Source organism: Ictalurus punctatus, chromosome 28 (assembly GCF_001660625.3).
Source record: "Ictalurus punctatus breed USDA103 chromosome 28, Coco_2.0, whole genome shotgun sequence".
Lineage (NCBI taxonomy): Eukaryota > Metazoa > Chordata > Actinopteri > Siluriformes > Ictaluridae > Ictalurus > Ictalurus punctatus.
In genome coordinates this window covers 9921565-9948079 of record NC_030443.2, presented here as the reverse complement: position 1 = coordinate 9948079, position 26515 = coordinate 9921565, and the positions used below count along the sequence as shown (strand labels likewise).

The 26515-nt window shown below is 39.3% G+C and overlaps 2 protein-coding genes and 1 long non-coding RNA gene across 9 annotated transcripts in view; 2 read left to right on the top strand and 1 right to left on the bottom strand.

Annotated features, from left to right (window-relative positions):
* The window catches only part of lrsam1 (leucine rich repeat and sterile alpha motif containing 1), a 23403-nt gene extending 3087 nt beyond the window's left edge, over nucleotides 1-20316 (top strand). For all 3 annotated transcript variants that reach the window (XM_017460389.3, XM_017460388.3, XM_017460390.3), the window contains 20 exons: nucleotides 157-225; nucleotides 329-413; nucleotides 670-791; nucleotides 1808-1898; nucleotides 1999-2108; nucleotides 3186-3215; nucleotides 3327-3449; nucleotides 5858-5997; nucleotides 6141-6185; nucleotides 6641-6711; nucleotides 8877-8976; nucleotides 9062-9149; nucleotides 9275-9349; nucleotides 11954-12034; nucleotides 12431-12526; nucleotides 13894-13992; nucleotides 14097-14228; nucleotides 14818-14878; nucleotides 14981-15165; nucleotides 17183-20316. In XM_017460389.3, coding sequence (XP_017315878.1) covers nucleotides 157-225; nucleotides 329-413; nucleotides 670-791; nucleotides 1808-1898; nucleotides 1999-2108; nucleotides 3186-3215; nucleotides 3327-3449; nucleotides 5858-5997; nucleotides 6141-6185; nucleotides 6641-6711; nucleotides 8877-8976; nucleotides 9062-9149; nucleotides 9275-9349; nucleotides 11954-12034; nucleotides 12431-12526; nucleotides 13894-13992; nucleotides 14097-14228; nucleotides 14818-14878; nucleotides 14981-15165; nucleotides 17183-17305 — 1926 coding nt within the window. In that variant the 3' untranslated portion in view covers nucleotides 17306-20316. The remainder of the gene's footprint in view (nucleotides 1-156; nucleotides 226-328; nucleotides 414-669; nucleotides 792-1807; nucleotides 1899-1998; nucleotides 2109-3185; nucleotides 3216-3326; nucleotides 3450-5857; nucleotides 5998-6140; nucleotides 6186-6640; nucleotides 6712-8876; nucleotides 8977-9061; nucleotides 9150-9274; nucleotides 9350-11953; nucleotides 12035-12430; nucleotides 12527-13893; nucleotides 13993-14096; nucleotides 14229-14817; nucleotides 14879-14980; nucleotides 15166-17182) is intronic.
* The window catches only part of fkbp15a (FKBP prolyl isomerase family member 15a), a 21197-nt gene continuing 14465 nt past the window's right edge, over nucleotides 19784-26515 (bottom strand). For 4 of the 5 annotated variants that reach the window (XM_017460490.3, XM_017460494.3, XM_053676822.1 and 1 more), the window contains 6 exons: nucleotides 25946-26082; nucleotides 25626-25769; nucleotides 24242-24331; nucleotides 24083-24148; nucleotides 23740-23847; nucleotides 19784-21512 (listed from right to left, as the gene is read on the bottom strand). In XM_017460490.3, coding sequence (XP_017315979.1) covers nucleotides 21228-21512; nucleotides 23740-23847; nucleotides 24083-24148; nucleotides 24242-24331; nucleotides 25626-25769; nucleotides 25946-26082 — 830 coding nt within the window. In that variant the 3' untranslated portion in view covers nucleotides 19784-21227. The remainder of the gene's footprint in view (nucleotides 21513-23739; nucleotides 23848-24082; nucleotides 24149-24241; nucleotides 24332-25625; nucleotides 25770-25945; nucleotides 26083-26515) is intronic. The other variant, XM_053676824.1, reaches the window with a different exon arrangement.
* LOC124626484 (uncharacterized) overlaps nucleotides 25635-26515 on the top strand; it is a 1511-nt gene continuing 630 nt past the window's right edge. The window contains exons 1-2 of the long non-coding RNA XR_006981349.1: nucleotides 25635-25772; nucleotides 25976-26084. This is a non-coding gene — a long non-coding RNA (uncharacterized LOC124626484). The remainder of the gene's footprint in view (nucleotides 25773-25975; nucleotides 26085-26515) is intronic.

Genomic DNA, 26515 nt, shown 5'->3' with positions numbered 1-26515 from the left:
CAATGGTGGGGTGGGGGGTTATTGCTATTTTAATGTGTAAAGCAATTTGTGTTACAATCTGTTTGTATGAAAAAGTGCTATGTAAATCAAGTCCGATTGATTGATAAAGAATTCGTCATTTTATCTATACTCTGTGTCAATTTGTCCATTCCTAAGGTGTTGGACCTGCACGAAAACAAGCTCACTTCTCTCCCAGACGACATTGGACAGCTGCCCTCCTTGCAGGTAACACGGTTGTGTATTTTTGTCCCATGGTTTGCTGTCTGGGTGTTTGTCTTTGTGTTTTACTGTTGTTGTAACCATACTGATAGTGATGCTGATCCTCTAGGTGTTAAATGCAGAAAATAACCAGATCAAGGCACTCCCTGCGTCTATAGGGGATCTTCGGAATCTACAGACGCTTAACATGAAAGGTGTGGCTTTGCCTTTGTGTCAGATACAGATGAGACATGTGTATATACAGAGCTGTCTGCCTCTATGAAGACACAGTTATCTTAAACAGTGCTGTCTCAGAAATGCTGACAGACATGAAAACCATTTCCCATTGTTGTTGTTCCAGGTTTCACATTCTGTACCATCTCGATGGTGTACATTCTAAACCGTTTTTGTGTATAGCATTGCTCTTTGACATAGAGGAATATAATGAAGTGAGAAATTTGTTGTGTGAAGGGAACTTCCTCCGTGAGCTGCCCTCGTCTGTGGGATGCATGTGCAGTCTGCGCACACTGGACCTGAGTGAGAACAGCATCAGAGAGCTGCCCAAAGAGTTGGCCAACGTTCGAACCCTGGAGGTGAGAGTGAAACCAGTTTGGAGGTTACAGTGGTCCCTGTGATGCATGTTGAAGCTTTGCTTAATTCACTATTACAGGGTTCGTAATTTGAGCGTTTTGCCCGTCAAACAGTTAAATCCGTGAATACTTTTTTGTAAATTAACAGGTGAAGTTGCGTATCAATAGAAATAAGATGTTGTCACTGCAGTAAATGCATTTTAAGCCACATCAGCTTTTACTGTATAAATGTTTTATGCGAGTCAGCGTCCTCATTTTTCATAGCAGTTCTTTATTTATGACAATATATTTATAATATAATAAATACACACGGCCATTATTGTTGTCGGTTAAGCCATGTTCTGCATCTTGCCATAGGAAAACAGGACAGTGAGCATACTTCCAAAAAGTTTTAACGGGTGCACGGCCAAAATATCAAAATAGAACGTCAAAGAAAGAAAGGATGGCACACTGCTATAATGCCCTCAAAAACATTTAATAATAAATAGCGCGGGACAGGGTTTCGACCAAGATACGTCTGCTCGTAACCCACAATAAGTGACTAGTATTTATGCAAAGGTCAGGCGCTCTGTCCCAAATGCCTGCGAGATCCACGAGGTCAGACAGATAGTGTCCCGATTCTTATTTTGGGGTTTCTGGGGCTGAGAACTATTTTCGTTGATGGGGCAGCAAAATATTTGGCCATACTGTGTCTGAAATGTCAGTAACTCAAAATTAATTGCTTGCTTGTAGAACTTGTATAAAAGCAATATCACATTCACAATTGAGCTATTGGTCTGAACATCAGCATGACTGTGATTACCCGAGGCTTCGTGCCTATGGCCCAATCAAAGGCATTGTGAAATTCGGTACAAACAAAACGTTTTAACAAAATGCGCTCTTGTGGACTACTGCACCGTAGGTCCAGGGTTTAGGACATTATTTAGGATGGGGTTTAAGATCAACATCTCATGAATTAAAGATGTAGTCAAACATTACAGTTGTTCAATGTGTGTGTGTGTGTGTGTGTTTGTGTTTAGAGCTTGACTCTTGATGCGTGTGTTATGAGCTACCCGCCTGCCTCAGTCTGCACAGCAGGCACAGAAGAAATCCAACGCTTTCTCTGCTCAGGTAAAAGTAGAGTTCTGTAACAAATCCGACAGAAATAATCTCAGAACGCACGCTGTACATGTTTTCTCTCACTATTGCTAAGTCAAGGTATGTTTTGCAGAGCTGGGGTTGGATTACTGTCCTCCCTCGCAGTACCTGCTGCCCGTGTTGGAAAACGATAGCAGTAAGCCGAGCCCGGACTGTGTGGACGGGGAGGATATAGCCTGGCAGGTGAGAGTTTGGCACACCTTAGATTGTACCTGTAGCATGTGACTAACTATCAGGGGCAGGGAGCTGAGATAAACTAAATAGCAGAATAAGTCTGAATTAAAAACATGTATATACAGTCCCCTCCAAAACTATTGGAACAGCAAAGCCAATTTATTAACTTGTGCTGTACACCAAAGGCATTTGGGTTTGAGATCAAAAGATGAATATGAGACGAGAGTTTAGGATTTCAGCTCTTATTTCCTGGTATTTACTGCATCCTGTAGACAGTTCTCTGATCTTCATCTTGGCTTATCCTTTTTAACAACAAATGCCTTCTTCACAGGTGAAACTGAAGGCTGAAACCAAGAGTGCTGTAGATGTTACGAGTTATTTTTTGTTTAAAAACAGGACACACCTAGGTAAAAAGAAACACCTGTCAGTCACATGTTCCAATATTTTTCTCCCCTGGAAATTGGGTGGTCCGATACAAAATGTGCTACGTTCTATGTCGTTTAACACATCTACATATAAATTCCAGGAAATAAAAGTTGAAATTCTAAACTCTCTTCTCATCTTTTGATCTCAAACCCAGACGTCTTCAGTCTACAGCAAAAACAAATTCATTGGCCTTGCCCTTCCGATAGTTTCAGAGGAGACTGTAGTGGTGGGCTGGGAAAACCTGTCACTTGTTGAAATTTTCACATTGTATGCAATCCTGAAAACTACAAGGTTCACCGAACTAAAATGTTTTTACATGTATTTCAGTCACAAATAAAGCTGCATTTAAAGATCTGAGGTGAAATAAACGAAATAAACGGGCTTACCCAAACTGCCCCACATATATAAATCAAATACCAGAATATTATCAACTGATTCATTTCTAAAGTACAATAAATGCCTCCTACCTGAAAGAACGCTTGTAGCACACAAACATTGGACACCGGACATGTCTTGGCTGATTAACTACATTTAAACTGCAGTTGTAAGGGAAACGACCATGTGAAGGGAAACGACCGTTAAGTTTTGCATTGAGGATGTGTTATGTTCCATACAGCATGTGTTCTTCACTGATTGGATACGCTTTCTCTTATTTGACAGAGCAAATTTATGGATTATGAGAAGAGAAAGGTATGTTGAATTAGTTTGGATTAGTCCTCATTGGTTCATTGTAGTGGACTTTGGTATTGTGCTTCTGTAGATATCTCTGTCATCCTCGCTCTTTCTGTCTGGTTCTCTCAGGAGCAGAAGCAGCTGGAGAAGCTGAACTTTGAGAAGGAGCTGGAAGAGAAACAGAGAGAGCAAGCACAGCTCCTTCTTCTCAACAACTCCCGCAAAGAGGGCATGCTACTGTCTGTCAAACTGGTACCTTCACTCTCTTCATTCATTCTCTTCACTCTCTCATTCACTCTCTTCACTCTCTCCACTCTCTCATTCACTCTCTTCACTCTCTCCACTCTCTCATTCACTCTCTTCACTCTCTCCACTCTCTCATTCACTCTCTTCACACTCTCACTCACTCTCTCTCATTCACTCTCTTCACTCTCTCATTCACTCTCTTCACTCTCTCATTCACTCTCTTCACTCTCTCATTCACTCTCTTCACTCTCTCATTCACTCACTAATTCACTCACTAATTCACTCACTAATTCACTCTCTTTCTCACTAATTCACTCTCTTCCTCACTAATTCACTCTCTTCACTCACTCATTCACTCTATTCACTCTCTCATTCACTCTCTCATTCATTCACTCACTCTCTCATTCACTCATTCTCTCACTCTCGTTCACTTTCTCCTTCGCTCACTTTCATTCACTTATTCACATTTACACGTGTAAATTTAATATTTTTGCCAGTGAGAGATTTTTGTAACCTATAACGTTGGAGGTACTGTAAAACCTGCAGAATTATTATTATTATTATTTTATTATTATTTTTTATTTACACGTGTGCGATTTTGATTTACACGTGTGTGGTGTTGATTTACACGTGTGCGGTTTTGATTTACACATGCATGGTGTTGATTTACACGTGTATGGTGTTGGTTTACACGTGTGCGGTTTTGATTTACACGTGTGCGGTTTTGATTTACACGTGTACGGTGTTGATTTGCATGTGTACGGTGTTGCTTTACACACGCGGTTTTGATTTACACACGCGGTTTTGATTTACGTGTGTACGGTTTTGATTTACGTGTGTACGGTTTTGATTTACACGTGTACGGTTTTGATTTACACGTGTACGGTTTTGATTTACATGTGTACGGTGTTGATTTACATGTGCAGTTTTGATTTACACACACGGTTTAATTTACACGTGCAGTTTTGATTTACGCATGTACAGTGTTGATTTACACGTGTGCGGTTTTGATTTACATGTGTACGGTGTTGATTTACACGTGTGCGGTTTTTATTCACACACATATGGTGTTGATTTACATGTGCGGTTTTGATTACACATATGGTGTTGATTTACGTACAAGGTTTTGATTTACACATGCGGTTTTGATTTAAACGTACGGTTTTGATGTACATGTGCGGTTTTAATCAACATGTGTACGGTTTTGATTTACATGTGTACGGTTTTGATTTACATGTGTACGGTTTTGATGTACATGTGTGGTTTTAATCATGTGTACGGTTTTGATTTACATGTGTACGGTTTTGATTTACACGTAGTGTTGATTTACACGTGTGCGGTGTTGATTTACACTTGTACGGTGTTGATTTACACGTAGTGTTGATTTACACGTGTGCGGTGTTGATTTACACATGTACGGTGTTGATTTACACGTAGTGTTTATTTACACGTGTATGGTGTTGATTTACGCACAAGGTTTTAATTTACACACGCGGTTTTGATTTAAACGTACGGTTTTGATGTACATGTGCGGTTTTAATCAACATGTGTACGGTTTTGATTTACATGTGTACGGTTTTGATTTACACACGCGGTGTTGATTTACACGTGTGTGGTTTTGATTTACACGTGTACGGTGTTGATTTACACACGTACGGTGTTGATATACACACGTACGGTGTTGATTTACACACGTATGGTTTTGATTTACACACGTATGGTTTTGATTTGACCGTGAACGAGCAGCTCTGCTGATACTGAGCTGGAGCTCATACACCTGTAGGTGGAGTTGAGCTATGCTGCGATCCCAGACGTGTTTCTAGGCAACACAATGATCTCTGCACAGATAAGAGGCGCTCACGTTATTTTCATCCAATAATAACTTGAGCCCCCACTTGTTTTGATTTAGACTTGTACGGTTTTGATTTGCACACGTGGTTTTGATTTGCACACGTGGTTTTGATTTACATGTGCGGTTTTGATTTACACATGTAAGGTTTTGATTTACGCACGTGTTTTTGATTTACATATGCGGTTTTGATTTACATGTGCAAGGTTTTGATTTACGCACGTGTGGTCTTTTTATTCCACAGATACTTGGCCATTAGAAAAGGGTCTGTCTAGCATTTCTAGCATTATAATTTTCCATCACATAAATGAATCCAGTGAAATATTTTTGTAAATACCTGACAGTTATGTAGACCCTTGTGCCCAGGGGGAAACTTTTAAGGTTTGCTGCAAACAAATGTAATCCTGACACGGATGGGGCTAGTTAGTTTTGTCTTAATTTTTTAAAAGTTGACAGATTTGCAGTCGCATAATGTGGATTTAAAATCAAGTTTGGGATATTTGCTTTCGGGTTATTTTTGGAATATGTAATTTTCTCATATAATCCTTGTGTTTCTGTATTTCAGGAGCAGGAGCGTGTAGAGCAGGGTGTCACTCAGCAGCAAAAGGTCCAGGAGGCTGGGCGGCAGAAGCTGCTGGGGAAAGTTCGGCAGGCTGAAGCCAGCATCTCCACCCGTATCTCTACTCTGCTTCTGGACAACAAACGGTGCGAGAACAAATGGAGTGTGCGGAGTGGAGGGAAAATATCTGAACAGTTTTCTGTTGCCACTTCTGAAAAATGAGCGAAAGTTTTTTTGTTTGTTTGTTTTGTCTCACTCTTGAATTACTCTAGAATTCTTGTTTCCACAGCCAAGCAAAAAGTGCTGAATTTCTGCAGGCGTTAGAGGAAGATCGGTAAGTGTATGCTGCAGTCTATTGATCTTCCTGATGGAACATTAAATTTAGTACAGACACAGAATGTGCTGAACAAATGATTCGCTCTAAATGGATCTCTGAAAAATACCCTACACAATCAATCCATTAAGCTGCGTCCTCTGGTCCATTATCATTCATTCATTCATTCATCTTGAGTAACTGCTTTATGTTGGTCAGGGTTGTGGTGGATCTGGAGCTTATCCCAGGAACATTGGGTGTGAGACGCCCCATACGGGCACTCGTTCGGTTTGTTATCAATGAGACTAAATAGCTCAGGTCTATTTTGAGTGCATATGATTTACCTTGTAGCAGCTATTTAGGATCTTATTTAAGAGTTACCAATTTTACCATTTTAAGGTAAATATCCACATAGCACCAAATTATTTCTTATTTTGAATAAACCAGTTATAAATGTTTTTTTTGCCTGTCTGAAGAATCCGTATGGAGCATCTTACTGCCATCACACAGGAAGAAGCCAGCTCTCTGAGAAAGAGAGACGTTGCAGGTGAGATACACAGTTAACCTTCTGGAATCACAAGCATTTAATTCTCCAGCAGTTACAGGAATTCACTTTGGCACAATTTCAGATGAAGAACTATCCTTTCAAAACAAGTGACAGTGCTGGTTAAAATCAATGTCTTAAAAGAACTATTTGTATTTTACTTCTTAAATAATTGTGCCAGCATTTTTCAGCTTAGTCTCCATTTACCTCATCTGTAGTTTAAGGGCAAATACCACAGACAAGAATTTCACATGTTTCACTGTACTGAGAAACGTTTTTCTCAAGTTATCCTCATTTATAATGGAGGCCAAAAGGCAGTTGTCTAATATAACATGAATTCCAAATGAATTAAAAAAGGTCTTTGGGGAATGTTTTATGTAGTGGTATCCAACATTTGATGACTGAAACCTCACAGTAAAAAGTCATTTTGGTTGATTCTACTTTCCTGAAGGTTTTCTGGCATACATGCAGGATGAGGTGGAAACTTTGAGCTACACTGATTATATTGGTACCACAGAAACACAGATTGTTCCCTCTGATGATAAAAATTGTTGTTCCCTGTCTTGATTGACAAGTTATACACATATCTAGCTCTATTTACGATTGATTTTTTTATTCTTTTGCAAAGGGGCTGTACATCAACCAAACACTGATTAAGGAGCAAGGATTTGTATATGCAGTAGAGTTAGGATTGGCATGAAACCCAGGGCTCAACATCAATGCTTGTCTGGGACTAGTGAATTTTTTTGGACTGTCAAATGAAAGAGAATTTTTCTTTCCCGACCGGGCAAGTAGCTTGAAAATGTCAATATAATAATAATAATAATAATAATAATAATAATAATAATAATAATAACAACTTTCTTCATTATATAGCCTTTGTGATAGTCAATTATAACCAAGTTCATGTTCTTCTGCTTATGAAAATAATCTCGAGCGCCTAGGCTGCAGTATACTGCGGAAACCAGGAAAGTGCAGGTTTAAACAAGCTTTCACTCAGAAACAAGCTTGACCAATCAGAATTCGATTCGACTTTACCTCAGACAACAGCAGCAAAGCGCGTCGTTTTTCACTTTCTAAAAAGCAGCGTTTCTCAAGCCTCCGGAATCTGACACAGATTGTGAAAATAAAAGGTAGAGGAAATTTATCCCTACCCGTAGAGATGAATTTGACAGGTCATGTTAACAGAGCCGTAAACGTTCTGTAATGTTACCATGAACACTGTAGCTAGCTACATCGCTACCTAGTGAGAATCGAGTTTATTGCACATGTACTATAAAGTCGTCTTTCGTAATTTTAGGCAGCATAGAATCACTAACTTTAACATGTTGCTTGAGCATGTACAGCTTAGTGACGTTAAAGCAATTTGTTCTACACCTAGAAAAGTAGCTAATAATTGTATATTGTGATTTTAAGAAAGTGACAGGTATTCCTCTATTACAGCTCCTGTTCATTCATAAGGGCCAGCACAACATGAAGGCAAACATGATTTGAAAAAATGAAGTTTATGCGTTTTCTTTTTTCCAGGACTTTTCACTGTTTGATGTGGTGCTGTTTAAAGTTGAATGACTCAAGTAAGGTGTTATGAGCTGATAGGACACTGATGAGAGTATATTGCTTCTAAATAATTATATATTTAAAAATGTCCCTTTTTTTTTTCCTCTCTGGGCAAGTAACTTTTTTACTTGGACAACTGAATGACAAATTTACTTGTCTGAAGGACAACCACATGACAATGCTTAATGTCAAGCCCTGAAACCCCAAAAATATTCAACCCAAACCAGAATCACAGCCAGGCCCAAAGCATAACGATCCATTTTCATACCCCATTTTCTTTGTTTGGCCAGTCGATAATTCCCAACCACTAGATCACGCTTTTCAACCTCAGAACACACTGCGAGAAGAACATTAACTGACCTCTTACACACAAGATTGGCTAGTGTTGCTCTGCTTGACAGGGGAAGAGTAACACTGTCCTTCCCAATTTCGCTCTATTAGACATCCAGCCATGGATGGCTGTAGCGTCATCAGGATGCAAACTCATAATCTTCCCATGTTAGGTGAATGCTTGTCTGTTGTGCCAATTGGGATGTAGATTGTCTTTCTTCTATCTCTACACAGTTGGTGAGATTCATGTCAGCTCACAGTGTCTCTCACTATGTGTATAGTTGCTATGCAGACAATGTTATCAGAGAGCTACTCGGTGAGGTTACTGCAGGAGGCCAGTGAGACTAGGAGACAGAATATGGTCTCTGAAGCCTGCAAGAGGTACAAGCAAACGTTTTAGTCCGACTTCTACACTATAGACTTTTCTTCTTCTTAGGCATTGATGTCTAAATTTGTTTCTCTTCAGTATGGAGACCTTGGACAGGAAGTTTGAGCAGGTTTTGGCCCTGCAGCAGCTTGATAAAAGCAAAGCCATCAGCCAGATCCTTCAGGAGGTAAAAAGCCCTTTGTCTCTCACTCAGATTGGATGTTCTGCACCAGGATCAGATTTCCCTTTGGCAAAACCTACTCCGTTTTATATTTAGTGAGACTATGAATGTGAATTTGCTTTGTCTTGCAGGAGGAGATGCAGAAGGCAGCCTTTGAGGCCTTGCAGCTCCAAAGGGATAGTGTACATGGCTACATTCGCAACCAGGTAGATATCATGGTTTAGGTGTATATTTCTTTTTATTCATTTGGCAGGTCCCTATACAATCTAGTATAACGTTGAGCTATTGAGGGTTAAGAGACTTGCTCAAACAGGCCTCATTTATCAAACTGGATACAAATGAATTTATTCACGAATCATTTGCCAGAACATTTACACAAGAAATGTGGTATTCAAGGAATTCCAGTTAGTTCCAAAAGTATGTATCCTGCAAAAGCTCCTGGGGTTGAGTAATTTTACACCTGCTAAGAAGATTCAACATCCTGAACCTCGATTAATAGGCTTGAAATTGTATAATTTGCACTCATTTGTGATTTTATATACCGATTTTAATTAACGTTTTGTGAAAATCAGACATTATATACATACTGTACAGCAATGTGAAAAAATAAGTACACCCCATGTAAATAGTTTTATAGGTTTTTTACATATTTAGACAAGCAAACATTTGATTCTCATTGAAACAATGCCTATTAATAAAGGGATACACATAAAATTGACATTTTGTAGTAATTTTCACATTTTAAATGACCAAAAAAACAGCTCAGTCACATGGAAAAAGTAAGTACACCCCTACATTTATCACACCTTCAAATCCATAAAATTAGAATCAGGTGTTCAAGATTGGGGGCCAGTGAATAGAACCTGCGGAGGGAGTGCAGGGGAAACTGTCTTATTTATACCCCTCTCATATCTAGTGTCTGGTGTTCCTTTGTTATTGAGGTGTGTGTGGTATTATCATGCCAAGATCTGTAAGAGTTCTGTAAGGCCTTCAGGAAAAAAAAGTTGTGGATGCCTAGAAGTCTGGCAAGGGATTTAAAAAGATCTCCAAATTATTTGAAATGGGCAGTACATGCAAGAAAACCCTGAGACGTCTTGCAAGTGAAAGAATATTGCATGGAAGAGTGGTCAAAAATTCCAGCAAGCCTGGTGAACAATTATGCAAAACATTTACAAGAAGTTATTTCTGCTAAAGGGGGTAATACTAGCTCCTGAGGCCAAGAGTGTACTTACTTTTTCTACAGTAGAATATCACATCTATTCATATTTCTGTTGAATAAATGATTGAAAAAGCTAATTTTCCTTGTGGTTTTGTTCAAGTATATCGACTTTATTAATAGGCACTGTTTCAAAGATGATCAAATGTTTGCTTGTCCAAATGTCAAAAAAGCCAACCATTTCCATGGGGTGTACTTAATTTTTCACATGACTCTATAAAATTCTGTCATCGCTAACTAGCTGCAATGACTGAGCTGCTTTAATGGATATTTAGCGCAAGCAACACTTAGCACCTGAGGACAAAGCAAATAAAGCGTTACAGGAACTTTTGTAAATTTGGACTCACAATCTTGTGCTCATTAACTCAGCTCTCAGAAAACACAATCTCACTGAGTAAAGGCAACGGTCACAACCATAAAGGGTAGAAGGACTGGGTAGACACTACTCTATTACTATTAAGAATTAGTTTTGAGTTTCATATTAAATGTGGGTCTTTAGTTATTGTTAGATTTCCATGTATCTCAGGAATCTCAGATTATGCCTTTCAGATCTTCCGTCATGCCATCCAGCCTTTTCTACAATTACTTCTATTAACTTTTAGTTCTGTGCTTAGAAAGTGTGGTTCTCCTCAGAGCGTTTCAGATCGATGTGGGGAGCCTAAATGAACATGCACTACAACATGCATGCTCAAATAGACATCCGAGTTTATTCATGCAAACCAAGAGTATTTATACACATTGATAACAGCTGTGCGTGGACAGTTTCTACTGGTGCAGGGGCCAGACAGATAGACAAAACACACACCACCCAGGGTCATACTACAAAATAAGTCTACTATAATAAAGATGGCAGGTGATCAGCTTATTCAAAGAGGTAATTAAATGTATACATTCATCATAGGTTTTAGATAGCAGTTCATAATATGAGAGAGTACATGATATAAGAGAATTTCCTTCCCGTTATCAAGCGCATAGTTCATCTGCAGCTGACCATTTCGTTTCTTTCGTTTGTTTCCTACATTTGTTCAGCTTTTGCCGTCAACCCTTTCTGTTTACATACTACCAGCCGTGGCATGTGATGTAGTGTTCAGAGTACCGCTTCCCTCAGAAATATGATTTTGAAATGATTAACTCCTCTTGGGTGGCTCACTCCAATTATGTAGATTCAAGTATGTTAAGCACTGAGGTCACTGAGGTTCTGTTTAATAGTAGGAAATGTTTTGAATAATTCAGTTTTAAACTGATTCAGAGAGCAATAACAACAAACAAACAAAAAACTCATTGGTTTGAAGCCATCAATGTTTGATGCACAAATTAAAAGATGTTTCAATTCTAAATGTTTTAGCTGTATTTAGTCGAGACCAAAATAGTATTGATTGTTGTAGTTCATTTTTGACGATCGATGTTTTGTTACTGTTACATAAAAATGCTGATAATTTTGTTCATGTAAATGCCAAAGAAAATGACCATCACAGCTACGGCCATTTCAGTAGATATTTGGGCAGTTAATACATATAATGGTTCAGGGGCACTTTGAGGCTTCTTATTGGGTTCTATCTTTTGGCACCACCTCATCATGTCTTCATGTCTCTAGATAAGGCTAATTGAGGCAGAGTTAATGCAGCTCACAAAGCTGGAGGTTAAAAGGAGGAATCTGGATGCAGAAATCTTACAGGTATGTTGGAAAAGTGGAAGCCGATGTGGATGATTTGGAGTGTAACATTTCTGTGTGTAGAATAGCAGAATTTATGTTGTTCGGTATAGGATGCAGCGCCCTGATGTTATGGTTTATCCATAAAAATACTGGATTCAGTAGATTTGCTTCATCCTTATTTTCTTTTCTGTTTTTGCATCCATTAGTTTTTGTTCGTTCATTCACAGTTCTGCTTCTGTCATGTTATCATTTCAACACTCAACCCAGCACCATGATCATCCAACTGCCATATATACTTTCCTAATGACTTTGGATCTTTATCTGGTTGCGTGTGTGTGTGTGTGTGTGTGTGTGTGTGTGTGTGTGTGTGTGTGTGTGTGTGTGTGTGTGTGTGTGTGTGGTGTTTGGCTTTGTCAGGAGGCATTGGCAGAGCAGAGGACAGCTCTATCAGATATACTCCAGCAGCTGCTGAAACAGAAGGACCAGAGGGAGATGGAGCTCAAACAGATCTTGGTAAGGCTGCTGTGGAACTGGGCAGAGTAGTCATAAATCAGCAAAAAGTCAGTGATTGTTGGAATACGCAACCTTTGTGACAATGTGTATGCACATACACTCACTGACCACTTTATTAAGAACTCAATCTCAATAACAATTATCCTATCAGCCAATCATGTGGCAGCAGCTCAATGCATAAAATCATGCAGATACAGGTCAAGAGCTTCCGTTAATGTTGACATCAGACGTCAGAATGGGGGAAAAGTGGTCACAGTGACTTTAATCGTGGCATTTGTGGCAGAGGGGGCATGGTTGAGCATTGGCTGTGGCCTCCTCTCTCTGTCCTCGTGCAACTCTTGACTCTGTGCCCCCTCTGCTACAGTGTTGTTGGCGCTAGACAGGCTGGCTTGAGTATTTCAGAAACTGCTGATCTCCTGGAATTTTCACACACACAACCGTCTTTAACGTTTATAAAGAATGGTGCCGGAAAAAAAAGAACATTGATTGTTGATGAGAGAGGGCAGAGGAGAATTGCCAGATTATTATTGGAAATCTACAGTAACTCAGAAAAGCATGTCAGAATGCATAACACACCAAACGTTGAGGTTAATGGCCTATAGCAGCAGAGGACCACATTGGGTACCACTCCTCTTAGCCAGAAACAGAAATCTGACTCTATTGGGCACAGACTCATCAAAACTGAACATTTCACCTGGTCTTTTTCCGCTCTTCAACATTTATCCCCCATTCTGATGTTTGATGTGAACATTAACTGAAGCTCTTGATCTAGATCTGTATGATTTTATGCATTGCGCTATGCCACATTGACTGGTTGATTGGATAATGGCATGAATGAACAGGTGTACATGTATGAGTTAGTGTATGTGTTTATTTCTTACTCATCGTGTACCATTGTGTACCTTATTTCAGCCCATGCTGAAATGGGCCTATAGTACACTTACAACACAGCATTATTAGTGTAATATTGTGATTCGATTACAATCCGGAAATGCATGAGCACTTTCCTTCGAACAAACCAGGTTACGTTTGCAGTGGTTTTAGCACCTAAAGAGCAAATAACATTGTTTCTAAATGTATATATTTTCAATATTGGCCAAGTTGAATTGATCAAATCACTGACAGCATTTAATAGTGTTTAATAGTGCATATAATCAATGTTGGTTTTTCTTTTCCTCTGAACATCCCACACTGGCATCATCTTCAATAATATACATGTAATAAACATAGTTATTCATTAGCAGGATAGTGCATGTGCATGTAGAAGGCACATGAAAATGCCAGTGTGGTCTACCTCTTCTGGCATGGTGCTTTTGTCCTTACGTGAAGCTACTTGTTGAGGGTAAAGTTATGGATGTTATGTTTAGATGGAGCTGGAGCTGAAGAGTGACTCCACTCAGCAAAACTATTGGATGATCCAGTACCAACGACTGCTGGATGCCAAGCCACTGTCTCTGCGTATACAGGTGAGTTTCATGTAGACTCGTGTGTTTACTCTTAAACCTGTAACTCAGATGGACCAGTCACATTAAGATGTTCAAACTGAATTGTATTTACCACTTTGTTTCAGGAGGCTGGTGTGGATAAGGACCTGGTGAACTTGCTGTATAAGCTCTCTGCTCAGCATTACCTGCCAATCATAGCTCATCATCGAATCACAGCAGAGGCTCTGCGTCACATGACCACCAAAGACCTTGGCAAGGTCTGTCATTTTTAGAACACAATTCCACTACAACCTATGCTTTTTATTTACATGCACGTGTCAAATTGAAATATATTGATGTATCCTGCTCTTATATGTGAGCAGACTTATTTTGACTTGGGGAATGAATCCTGTTTAATTGCATTAGTTTTGCACAAATTATTTCTTAATAGTGTAAACTGTTGTGGTAACTATTGTAACACTGACAGTTTAAGAATGTAGTTTCAGCCTCAGACATGCCATGCTGTATCCAGTGTATTGTGTGCATGAAGTTTAAAAACGATCAGAATTGTGCCAGTTACACTCTTAACTGGTTTTCCACATCTCAGTGTGTACACACCCTTTCACTGTTTTTTTTTTTTTTTTTTTTTTTTTTTTTTTTATCTGCATGTTTGCTCAGCAGCTACAGAAGTGCTGTGGCACCATTTTCACAATCACCTTAACCTACAAGTCATGCAAAAATAATAATCTCAGGTTGGTCACTTGCATTGTTAGGCCATTTGACTAACAATGCGAGGTTCTTGGTTGCACTGAGTGACAGCTCCAGCTCGAAAGACAACTTAAGGTTCCTTGCTTCCTGCTATTTCAGTTGGGGATCAGTGAAGTGGGAGTACAGAAATCTCTCCTGCACTGGGCCAGAGAACAACCGAGTAAGGCAACACATACATTTCACTTTCTCAAGAGTGTCAGTCTTTTACTAACCGTTATTTACAGTAGAACTGACTCTTGAGTTCAAATGTCTCCCAACTCAGATTCTCCTAAGAATTCGCCAAAGATGTTCCAGGAGGAACAAGAACCTGGTCCGTCCATACCCACCGCTCCTCTGCAACAGCAGCTGACCTTGCCTCTGACCCCCAGCACTCCCCTGACCCCTACAGCCCCCAGCCCACTGGACACACCTGGCACAAACGAGTGTGTGGTGTGTATGGAGGATAGGGTAAGGACCCAGTATTTCTTGATTTATTCTAGCAATGGGGAAATGCACAATATTTCTGCGTAGATTATTTTTAATGGTGTATAATACATGAATGCAGAACTTAACTGCGAAGATTCATGTTGAAATATTTCATGCAAAACTTCATAAAATGCTGCAATGCAACTGGAAAAAAATTAACCACCTGCATTTTAGCATTTTTGGTTAAATTAACAATTGGCTAAATACTGTTCAAGTAAGGTAGGGATGGATATCAATGGATTGAGAAATGTTTGTTACCTAGGAAAACTAGATCTTTATCAATATAAATAGGCACATGGAGTGCTCTCTTCATACTGATACTAGCTCTTTCTCAGTATTTTAGCTGCAGGCTTAATTGACTTCACGTCCACCTTCAAGTCCTTAACTACAAAGATTTAGGTCTATGTATCTTTTCTTTTACTATTCTGGAATTGTTTTTATGCAGCAAATGTAACTAATTGTAATGGTAAAGAAACTCTGTGTGTTAAAAAACTTTGACTGCCTATGTACATAGTGGTTATGTTTACCTTCAAACATTTTCACCAATCTAAATTAATTAATTTCAGTTGCAGATTCCATGTAAACTGTTTATATGTAACAAACTTTGGTTATATGCATGGTATATACAGTATAATTCAGTCCAAAGCTGTGTGCACACAGGGAGCAGGGTTTAGTGTCTACAGTAGAGTCAGGGTTTACGGACTGCAGGGTTTAAAGGCTACAGTAGAGTCAGGCTTTAAAAACTGCAGGGTTTACTGGCTACAGTATAGTCAGGGTTTAGTGATTGTAGGGTTTAGAGGCTGCAGTAGAGTCAGGGTTTAGAGACTGCAGGGTTTAGTGTCTGCAGTAGTGGCAGGGTTTAGAGACTGCAGGGATTAGTGGCTGCAGTAGAGTCAGGGTTTAGAGACTGCAGGGTTTAGTGTCTGCAGTAGTGTCGGTTTGGAGACTGCAGGATTTAGTGTCTGCAGTAGTGGCAGGGTTTAGAGACTGCAGGGATTAGTATCTGCAGTAGTGGCAGGGTTTAGAGACTGCAGGGATTAGTGTCTGCAGTAGAGTCAGGGTTTAGAGACTGCAGGGTTTAGAGACTGCAGGGTTTAGAGACTGCAGGGTTTAGAGACTGCATGGTTTTGTATCTGCAGTAGTGGCAGGGTTTAGAGACTGCAGGGATTAGTGGCTGCAGTAGAGTCAGGGGTTAGAAACTACAGGGTTTAGTGGCTGCAGTAGAGTCAGGGGTTAGAAACTACAGGGTTTAGTGGCTGCAGTAGATTCAGGGGTTAGAAACTGCAGGGTTTAGTGGCTACAGTAGATTCAGGGGTTAGAAACTGCAGGGTTTAGTGGCTGCAGTAGAGTCAGGGGTTAGAAACTACAGGGTTTAGTGGCTACAGTAGAGTCAGGGGTTAGAAACTACAGGGTTTAGTGGCTACAGTAGAGTCAGGGGTTAGAAACTACAGGGTTTAGTGGCTGCAGTAGAGTCAGGGGTTAGAAACTGCAGGGTTTAGTGGCTGCAGTGGAGTCAGGGTTTAGAAACTACAGGGTTTAGTGGCTGCAGTAGAGTCAGGGGTTAGAAACTGCAACAAGAAACAGGAAATGGACATATTATCCATCTGCACAGATCAATTGCATTTCCTCATCTAATGTTACCAACATTACAAACCACTGTCTTGGTAAAACCACATCAGAAATCTAGGTTTAATCATTTTCCTCCTTTTTTACCGTTTGTATGTTCTCCATATTCACTTAATGTCTGGCGAATAAAACTATTATTCTTCTATTAAAAAGATTAACCACCTCTATCAATTGGATAGAAATTTCATTCAGATTTGCCTCGGTCAGTTGATTCATGTTGAGGTGCATACATGAATGTGTTGTATTCGGATTGAGCTATCAGTCAGGTTATTGATGGACTCTTAGGATGCATGTAAATGTAGCTACTGTTAAAGTTATCTATCCATAGTATACAAGTCTCACCTGTGCACATTATTCTCATGTCTTTTCTTAGTCCCTGGTGGTCTTCTTACCATGTGGTCATATATGCTGCTGCCAAGTCTGCAGTGACGCCCTGCACTTGTGCCCGCTGTGCCGCAGCGACATCTCTCAGCGCATCCGCCTTTACCAAGGCTGAACCCGTCCAGGACCTGGTCTGACCACCCATGCACTTTCACCTGTTTAGAAAATCCCTGCAACTCAGATACTCTCATGATGCATGAAGTCCTAGGCTATGATTCCCCACATTAAACCAGGAGCCAATAAATCAGGAGTATTTCAAGTGGGAAAGGAGGCTTGCTACTAGATATCAAGTCACTGAACTTTATGCATTTCACTTAGTGAGAATCAAATTTCAGCAGATAATCAACAGCTCTGGTTGTCATGTTATATATTTGCACTATTTTAATACCTGTGCCTTTTTGTGTCTGGTGTGTGCTTTCCCCAAATACTGACTGTGACTATTAAAAAAAATTCATCCGCATGATGTTGAACTATATCCATTACTAAACTTCTTCCCTATTTCTCATGCTTGTGACTTATGACTTAAAGCCCCTGTTAACATATTTCCATAATTAGCTTCTTACTGTGAGCTATATGTTCTATGGTGAATGGGTCAAAGGACCCCCCCCCATTTCCTTTTGTCCCCCCTCCCGTTTTCCGTAATGTCAGGTCTACCACCATACCAGTCAGACTTAGCCATCAGCTCCAACCACAGGGACTAAACTGATTTCTTTCCTGCCTGATTGTCCTGTTGTACCTGAGCGTGAGCAAAACTGCAGCTAGCATTTTTGCCATTTTATACACACTATTTTAGTGTAGAAGTTTTGTGGGGGGTAATGGGGTAATAATTGCCACCACACACGCTTGACACCATCTGAACCAAATTAGTTTATCTTGGTCTCATCAGACCACAGGACATGGTTCCAGTAATCCATGTCCTTAGTCTGCTTGTCTTCAGCAAACTGTTTGCGGGCTTTTTTGTGCATCATCTTTAGAAGAGGCTTCCTTCTGGGATGACAGCCATGCAGACCAATTTGGTGCAGTGTGTGGCGTATGGTCTGAGCACTGACAGGCTGACCCCCACCCCTTCAACCTCTACAGCAATGCTGGCAGCACTCATACGTCTATTTCCCAAAGACAACCTCTGGATATGACGCTGAGCACGTGCACTCAACTTCTTTGCTCGACCATGGTGAGGCCTGTTCTGAGTGGAACCTGTCCTGTTAAACTGCTGTATGGTCTTGGCCACCGTGCTGCAGCTCAGTGTCAGGGTCTTGGCAATCTTCTTATAGCCTAGGCCATCTTTATGTAGAGCAACAATTCTTTTTTCAGATCCTCAGAGAGTTCTTTGCCATGAGGTGCCATGTTGAACTTCCAGTGACCAGTATGGGGGAGTGTGAGAGCGATGACACCAAACTTAACACACCTGCTCCCCATTCACACCTGAGACCTTGTAACACTAACAAGTCACATGACAGCGGGGAGGGAAAATGGATAATTGGGCCCAATTTGGACATTTTCACTTAGGGGTATACTCACTTTTCTTGCCAGCGGTTTAGACATTAATGGCTGTGTGTTGAGTTATTTTGAGGGGACAGCAAATTTACACTGTTACACAAGCTGTACACTCACTACTTTACATTGTAGCAAAGTGTCATTTCTTCAGTGTTGTCACATGAAAAGATATAATCAAATATTTACAAAAATGTGAGGGGTGTACTCACTTTTGTGAGATACTGTAAACGTGTATTTACATTGCCTGAATTCCATTACACTCCATGGCCCATAACCACATTGAAGGTGTATTTAAATCACTTATTTCTTAAATACTTCCTCGCTCCAAAGCTATGGTTAGGCATATAAAATATCTACATGTTTTGCAGTGTTAGTGTCTCAGTTATTGTGGGATATTCTGACCAGCAGCAGTCTTTAGGTCATGCTTGCTGTTGTTTTAGTTGGCCAGCCTCCATCTAGGCACCTCCAGGGTGTTTTTAGGTGCTGTGGTGATTTGTATTTCTGTAAGAAACTTAATTCTGCATTGGTGGTGTTTGCCAAGTCTTTGGAAAACACTAAATATTCTTTCCTGTGTCTTCAATTTGTTGAAAGTTTGTTTAAGGGGTGAATTTTTCATATATAGACTTTTTTTTACCCTCATTCACTGAAGTGCTCTTATAACCAAGCATGCTTTAAGACGTCTGTCTCATCTAGAAATCAGTCACTTAGCATGTCATATTAAATATAAACTATTTGAATGATTAATTTCAACAAGGAAAAAAAAATATTTACAGTGGGATAGGATTATTGTGCAGAAGTCTACGTCTTGAATTATTTATGTTTAAGGGAATTTAAATGTGCAGTGGTTGTAAAGTACTTTTAAAGTGTTTAGAATAAATGTAACGACACTGGTACAATAAAAATAAAAGGAAAATTTGGTGTGTTTGTGGTGGAACATTTGGGGGGGGGCAAATGGGTAAAAGAAAACACTGAAACCATGTGACTCATCGCGCTTTATCTTTAAGAAAGCAGCTAATGCAGAAGTCCATTCAACCACTGCAAACATGAGTGTGAGAGGCAGTATGATGGTCATGTATAGTATTAAATCATCCATCTCAGACCACTGAGCTGAGTATAAGTACTGCTGTGTGAGACTGGGAAAAGCAGCAGTCATAGACTTAGAGGGAAGAACATGCCATTCTACCAAAAGGTCACAAACATTTTATTTTTGTTGTAGTAATTAATGTATTGTTCTTTTCTATTGATTGTAGTGATGTATGGTGGAGACTTGATAAAACATGCATTGCATTTCTCAGGAGGCCCAAGACTTTCGCACAGTACTGTATAAGCATTGTCAATCATTTTAAATATAAAAATCTGTTCCCAAGGCACTCAGTTGTGTTTATGCACTACTGAATATTGCTGTCATACATGTATCCCTGTATGTGGTTCTAACCCTTATTGTGAAATGTTCCATAATCCTGAATAAGAAAGCTTATCTAAGGCTAACACATTCTGTTAATCAGACCTGCAGAGAGATAGAGACTCATGTAGCAAAAGCAAAATCAGCAGCGATTATATACAGTATTCCTTCTCATTAAAACTGACTAATACATCATTATTTGTGAAAACATTAAAAGCGCTTGCATAAGACCAAGTCTATGTAATTCCTGTACAACATACTGTACATGTTTTTACCTTGAATGTGAAAGTCATTTTGAAACTTCAACAGACTAAGAAGAATTATTATTTATATATAAATAATGATTTACGTAACTTTGAAATTCTGATAGATGTCATGCAGTTTTTGTGGATTTGCATTACGTTTTAGCATGAACCAGTATATTAAATAGTATTAGGAATATTCTAAATAAACCCAACTTGCAGTATTTATGTTACAGTATATTTTGGCGGCTGTGGTTCAGGTGGTAGAGCGGGTTGTCCACTAATCGTAGGGTTGGTGGTTCGATTCCCGGCCCACACGACTCCACCTACCGAAGTGTCCTTGGGCAAGACACTGAACCCCAAGTTACTTATTATATCTAAAATGTTATTAAACTAATCTTTTATTTAACAAATACAACAGTAAATTGCATATTACATTCTTGTCTTGCTATAGCTACTGCTTCATTACATTTTTAAAAAAAAGAAAAGGAAAAAGAAAAGCTCTTTTAGATTCAAGTCAAAGAAATGAAAAACAGCTATATGCCAACATTTAAATCCGTTCATATAAGTTTAACCTATGCAATATAATATTTAAAACTCTGTAATTATTCCAGCATAGAAAGTCATTCATTAGTCCAAAATCATGGTGGTAGTAGCTCAAAATTAGATAAAGCCACCCTGCTAGTTTTAGGGTGTTGCTCCAGACCAGTGCTGGAACACATTTGGTTATTTTCCTGTTAGGCACTACTAATCTGGTAAATAAGCAACAAGTTGATCCAGTGTGTGTAAACAGGCTGGAGTTTGACCTACAACACCTCTGTTTGCCTTGTTGGAACGGTCAGAGTGAATTAGTGCAGGTTCCGATTACTGGAATTTTTTTTTACATTTTATCTCTCCAGTTATGATTGACCTCGGATCTCATTTTCAAAGCCTTCACTCGGTGAGGTCAATGGCTGCGTGTCTACATCCGAAGCGAATGAAGCAGCAGTGCTCACTTCAGAAGCTTCTAGACTGTTGGTTTCATATGCTGTAATATAGGTGTCCAGGCTCTGGGGGCTTTCCATTTCCTCACTTTTTATTCCATGTTCTTCCATTCTTCCACCAAGTCTCTCCTCTGCAGAGATATACTCCTCCTCTTCCTCCTCCTCAGACTTGAGCTCCTTAAGGAACCGCATAGTCACACACTACAAAAAAAAAAAGATAATTCAGTCATTCACTCATTTATCTTCAGTAAGTGATTTTTCCTAGTCCTAGTCACATTAGACCCAGGGTGAATGGGCACAAGGTTAGAGTACACCCTGGATGGGATGCCAGGCTACCACATGGCACCATGTACACACATTCACACCCAGTGGCAACTCAATGTAGATGCATTTATGTATTTTTTTCTAGAGGTGGGAGAACCGAAAGGAAACCGACATTCCCACAGCTCAGGATCAAACCACTTGCTTACAAGTGAGAAAAAAGAAATCTAATCTAACTATAGTCAGCTGCTGAATGTCAGTCAAATGATCAGATGATCGAGTTTAACCCCCAGCCCTGCAAGTTTAGAGGCTCAGCTGCATGCTTGGATTGTATCTAGTTGTAAATTACTTTGAATAATCCCATAATGCATTGGGACTGGTGTGGACAATTCAGGAAAAAAAATAAAATCATGGAGGACAAAAAGAGCCAACATGCTAAGTATTAAACCTTGGTTAAACAGGACTTGTTTAACAATACCTGAGTAAATTGTTAATTTGTTGAAGGATTAAAACAAGAAAACAGTTGTCACAGCACTTGTGATCTCCATCATGCCTTAGCCAGCTAAGATAACGGCAACAAATTTGCCTCAGCCTGTTAACACTGACCACATCAAATTACTAAATCAATTAACTTTCCTGATGTGAAAGTTGGCGGATGTAGTGTCCGAGATTGTAGTCATAATACTGATTAGTACGTACTGTTTCAATGGCCGTGCAGTGGGTACTGTATCGAATGGAGTACACACAGTCACAGTATGTGATTTTGGATGCAGCCTTTGTACAAACTTCAGCAGCAATAACTGCAAACACTTCCTATAACTGGAGATCAGTCTTTCACAGCGCTGTGGTGGAATTTTGGCTCACTCTTCCTTGGAGAATTGCTTTAGTTCAGCCACACTGGACGGTTTTTGAGCATGAACTGCCTGTTTAAGGTCCTGCCACAGCATCCCCACTGGTTCAAGTTAGGACTTTGACTAGACCACTCCAAAACTTTAATTTAACTTTATGTAAGCTATTCAGAGGATTACTCCTAGGCTTTGGATCATTGTCTTGCTGCATAATCCAGTTGCACCTGAGTTTGAACTTACGGACTGAAGACCGGACATTCTCCTTTAGGATTTTCTGGTAGAGAGCAGAATTCATGTTTCCCCTCAATTATTGCAGGGTGCCCAGGCCCTGAAGCAACAAAACATCCCCACACCATCACACTTCCACCACCATGCTTGACCGTAGGTATGATGATCTTTTTATGGAATTCTGTGTTTGGTTAGACTCCTGTCTTCCAAACAGCTCCACTTTCAACTCAATCCACAAAAAATTCTCCCAAAAGGTTTGAGGATCATCAAGGTGTGTTTTGGCGCAATTCAGACAAGCCTTAATGTTCTTCTGGGTTAACAGTGCTTTTCACCTCACCACTCTTACATGGATGCCATTTTTACCCAGTGTCTTTCTGATAGTGGAGTCATGATTGTTGCATGAGTGATGCTTCATTGATGCAAGAGAGGTCTGTAGTTCATTTGAGGTTGTCCTTGACTCTTTTGTGACTTCCTGGATGAGTAGTTGCTGTGCTCTTGAGTGAATTTTGGAAGGTTGGCCACTTCTGGAAAGGTTCACTATTGTGCAGTTTTTTCCCATTTGGAGATGATGGATCTCACTGTGGTTCTTTGGAGTCCCAGAGCCTTTGAAATAGCTTTGTAACCCTAGAATTACTTTAAATTTTGGCACAGTGTGATACTAGATAAGACCTTTTAACCAACTTCATGCTGTTGAAAAAGTTCTATTTAAGTGTTGATTTGATTGAACAGGGTTTGCACAGGTTTGTAAATCAGGTCTGATTGCATTTAGTATAGATGATCCCCATTATGAATGCCCCCATTAAGACTTGGGGAATTATACTAATTATTATCTACAGGGCCAAATACATTTTCACACAGGCCCAGTTGGTACTGAATAACTTTTTTGCTTCAATAAATATCATTTAAAAAGCTATTTTATCTTTTGTTTTAATATCTGAAACAATTTAGTATGAGATGTACAATAAAACATCTCGCAGGATGAGGCAGATACATTTTCACAGCACTGTATAATAAATGCAAGTCAGTAGTTAGGAGGTTTCATAGTGGAGTTAGTAGGTTTACATGCACAAACATCTCTAGCTGTAGACTACCTTGATGGTACTGAGGACTATCTGTAGGACAGATTCACCAGAATAAGACTCGTGCCGATCAAACTCTGCCCTCAGAGAGTGGAACAGCCCGTTCATCACCCATTTCACCTGTAACATGATATCATACACGTGCACGTCTGTGTGAATTGAATAGGTTGCACATATTTATACGTAATGACAGACAAGCTTCATGATATTAGTATATCTCTGAAGCACTGCATATGGATGCCAGAGGAGGAGAAAACAGTGCAGGGCTTTGCTGGTTTATTTACACTTTACTGGCTTGCAGTTGGTCATACAGCTAGTGATGATATAGTACAGAAAAACCATGACCACACCTCACCTGTACAGCCAGCTGGGACTCAAGTTGCTGTCTTTCTCTCTCTAGTTCCTTCTGTAACTTTGCATTCTACAAAGCATAAAGAAAAAAAATGATAATTGAGGAAATATATATAGATGTGTAAACACACATCTGGCCATGGGTGACTTCCTAACATGGTACCTGTTTTTGTAGCAGAGTAATCACTTCTTCTAGTTTTAATTTCTGCTCCTTCAGTGCTGCATCACACCTCTCCTGCCACTCTAGCTCAATCTGAACAGAAACCCGCACAGTGTAAAACAGGGCTGTTTGAATGATCTACAGTCAGTCACTTCTATGAACAGCATATCAAACATCTGTGATTGGTATACATGTTAGCACTGCATTTAAATTATAGGGATTCCTGCAGGCAACTCCTTGGTTACTAATACAGTTTTTTGATTATAGCTGAAATGACTGAGCGACTATATAGCCTGGGGTGGACTCTTGGCCCAATAGATATTAAACAATAAAAACTCCTCATTGGGCCAGACATGTCAATGGTTTGGCCTTCTCGGACACGATAACCTTCTGGGTTGAATGGCATTGGGAGTATTACGATTTTGTCCAAAAATGGAAGCAAACTGTGCAACATTTGGATGCAAATAACCACCGTCATATCATACCAAGAGAACAAGGAGTCACTTTTACAGGCCAGAGCTGTAATATATATTTTTTTATTAATAAATAATATATTCTAATGCGTTCACACTACTTCGTTTACATTAACCTGAACATTATCCAGCATGACATGTTCTAGATGTAGTATGTATGAAATCTGGCAGGATTACTTTATGGATTTGTGAGACTAAGTACTGTTGACTTAGACTATCATACACAGGTGCCTCTCAAATGAATATTAGAATATAGAGGGAGTAAAGTTTTTTTTTCCCCCGAAATTGTAATTCAAAAAGTGAAACTTTCATATATTCTAGATTCAATACACAAATAAATTAACATACTTTTCAAAAGGTCGACATTTCTGTATTATAAATTCTGTTCTAATATTTTGAGATACTGGGTTTTTGATTTCCATGAGTTGAAAGCAATAATCATCAACAAGATTAAAACAAACAAGCTTGAAATATTTCACTTTATGTGTAATGAATCTAGAATATATGAAAGTTCCACTTTTTGAATTACAGAAAAAAATGTTTTCCACAATATTCTAATTTGAGATACACCTGTAATTATGACTGCCAAGGTTAGTTTTGTCTATTTATAGATGTATAAAAGTGTATATATAAATGAAAATATACAGAAATAAAAAAAAATGTAAAAAAAACATTTTTTTTAAATAATACCATGTCACAGTTATTGGCACCCCTAGAAATTCCTATGAACAAAATGTAATTGAAGCATGCCCTCATTTATATTTTACTTTTATTGTTTAGGAACTCTTAGGCGGTCATCTATGATTTTCACTGGTGTATAAATATGAGGTGGCAGTGGCAGAGAGTCAAACTAAACAAGCACTGTTTACTACAGTTTGTGCTGATCGAAGTACAGTACTCCTTGTACACTACACCTGTGGTCTGCTGTGTGTTCCAGCCTGGAATCTGGCTTCCCTGAGCTGGTGCCGTTCTTGATCACTGCTGCTGCGCTGCTTCTCCTGCTCCAATAGAAAGCACTCCCGTTCCTGCTGCCACTTCCTCTTCCTGTCTGACAGCAGCTGGTACACATGGTTTATTTTATTAATTTATTTATTTTACAGCAGTATCATTCTTCTGGAATGCTTTGGCCATGACTTCACACACAGTTTTTCATACCTTTATTTAAAGTATACTCACTCTCTTGCTCTCCATCTACCCATCTCTCTCTCTCTCACACACACACACACACACACACCTGGTTAAGGCTCTCGTTCTCTGCCCTCAGGTCTTGGATCTCCTCCTCCATGATTGTCCTTGTCCGTTCCATCTTTCTGCACTTGTATTTCTCTTCTCTCCACTGCTGCTGAGACTGTGCAACCTCCTCCTTCATCTCTGTACAGTATTATACTAATTCTAATACTACAGCAAAATGACAAACATTAAAACTGAAAAAATAATAATGATGCACTGATATGGGTTCAATTTGTTTAAGGAATCATGTATTTAAAAATTAATCATTAATAGGTGGTCACATTAAATGTGGTAGTTTATAACATTGACCACTAGGTGGCAGCTGAATAAAACAATAGGTTTGTAGGAAATTAGGCATATTGGACCTTGATTTTTCCCCACAAATGCAAACTATGCTCTCTTTCTCAAATTATGTCTGTATTTTTATATATATATATATATATATATATATATATATATATATATATATATATATATATATATATATATATATATATATATATATATATATATATAGAGAGAGAGAGAGAGAGAGAGATTTTCACCCCTCAAAACTCATATGGTCTCTGATTAC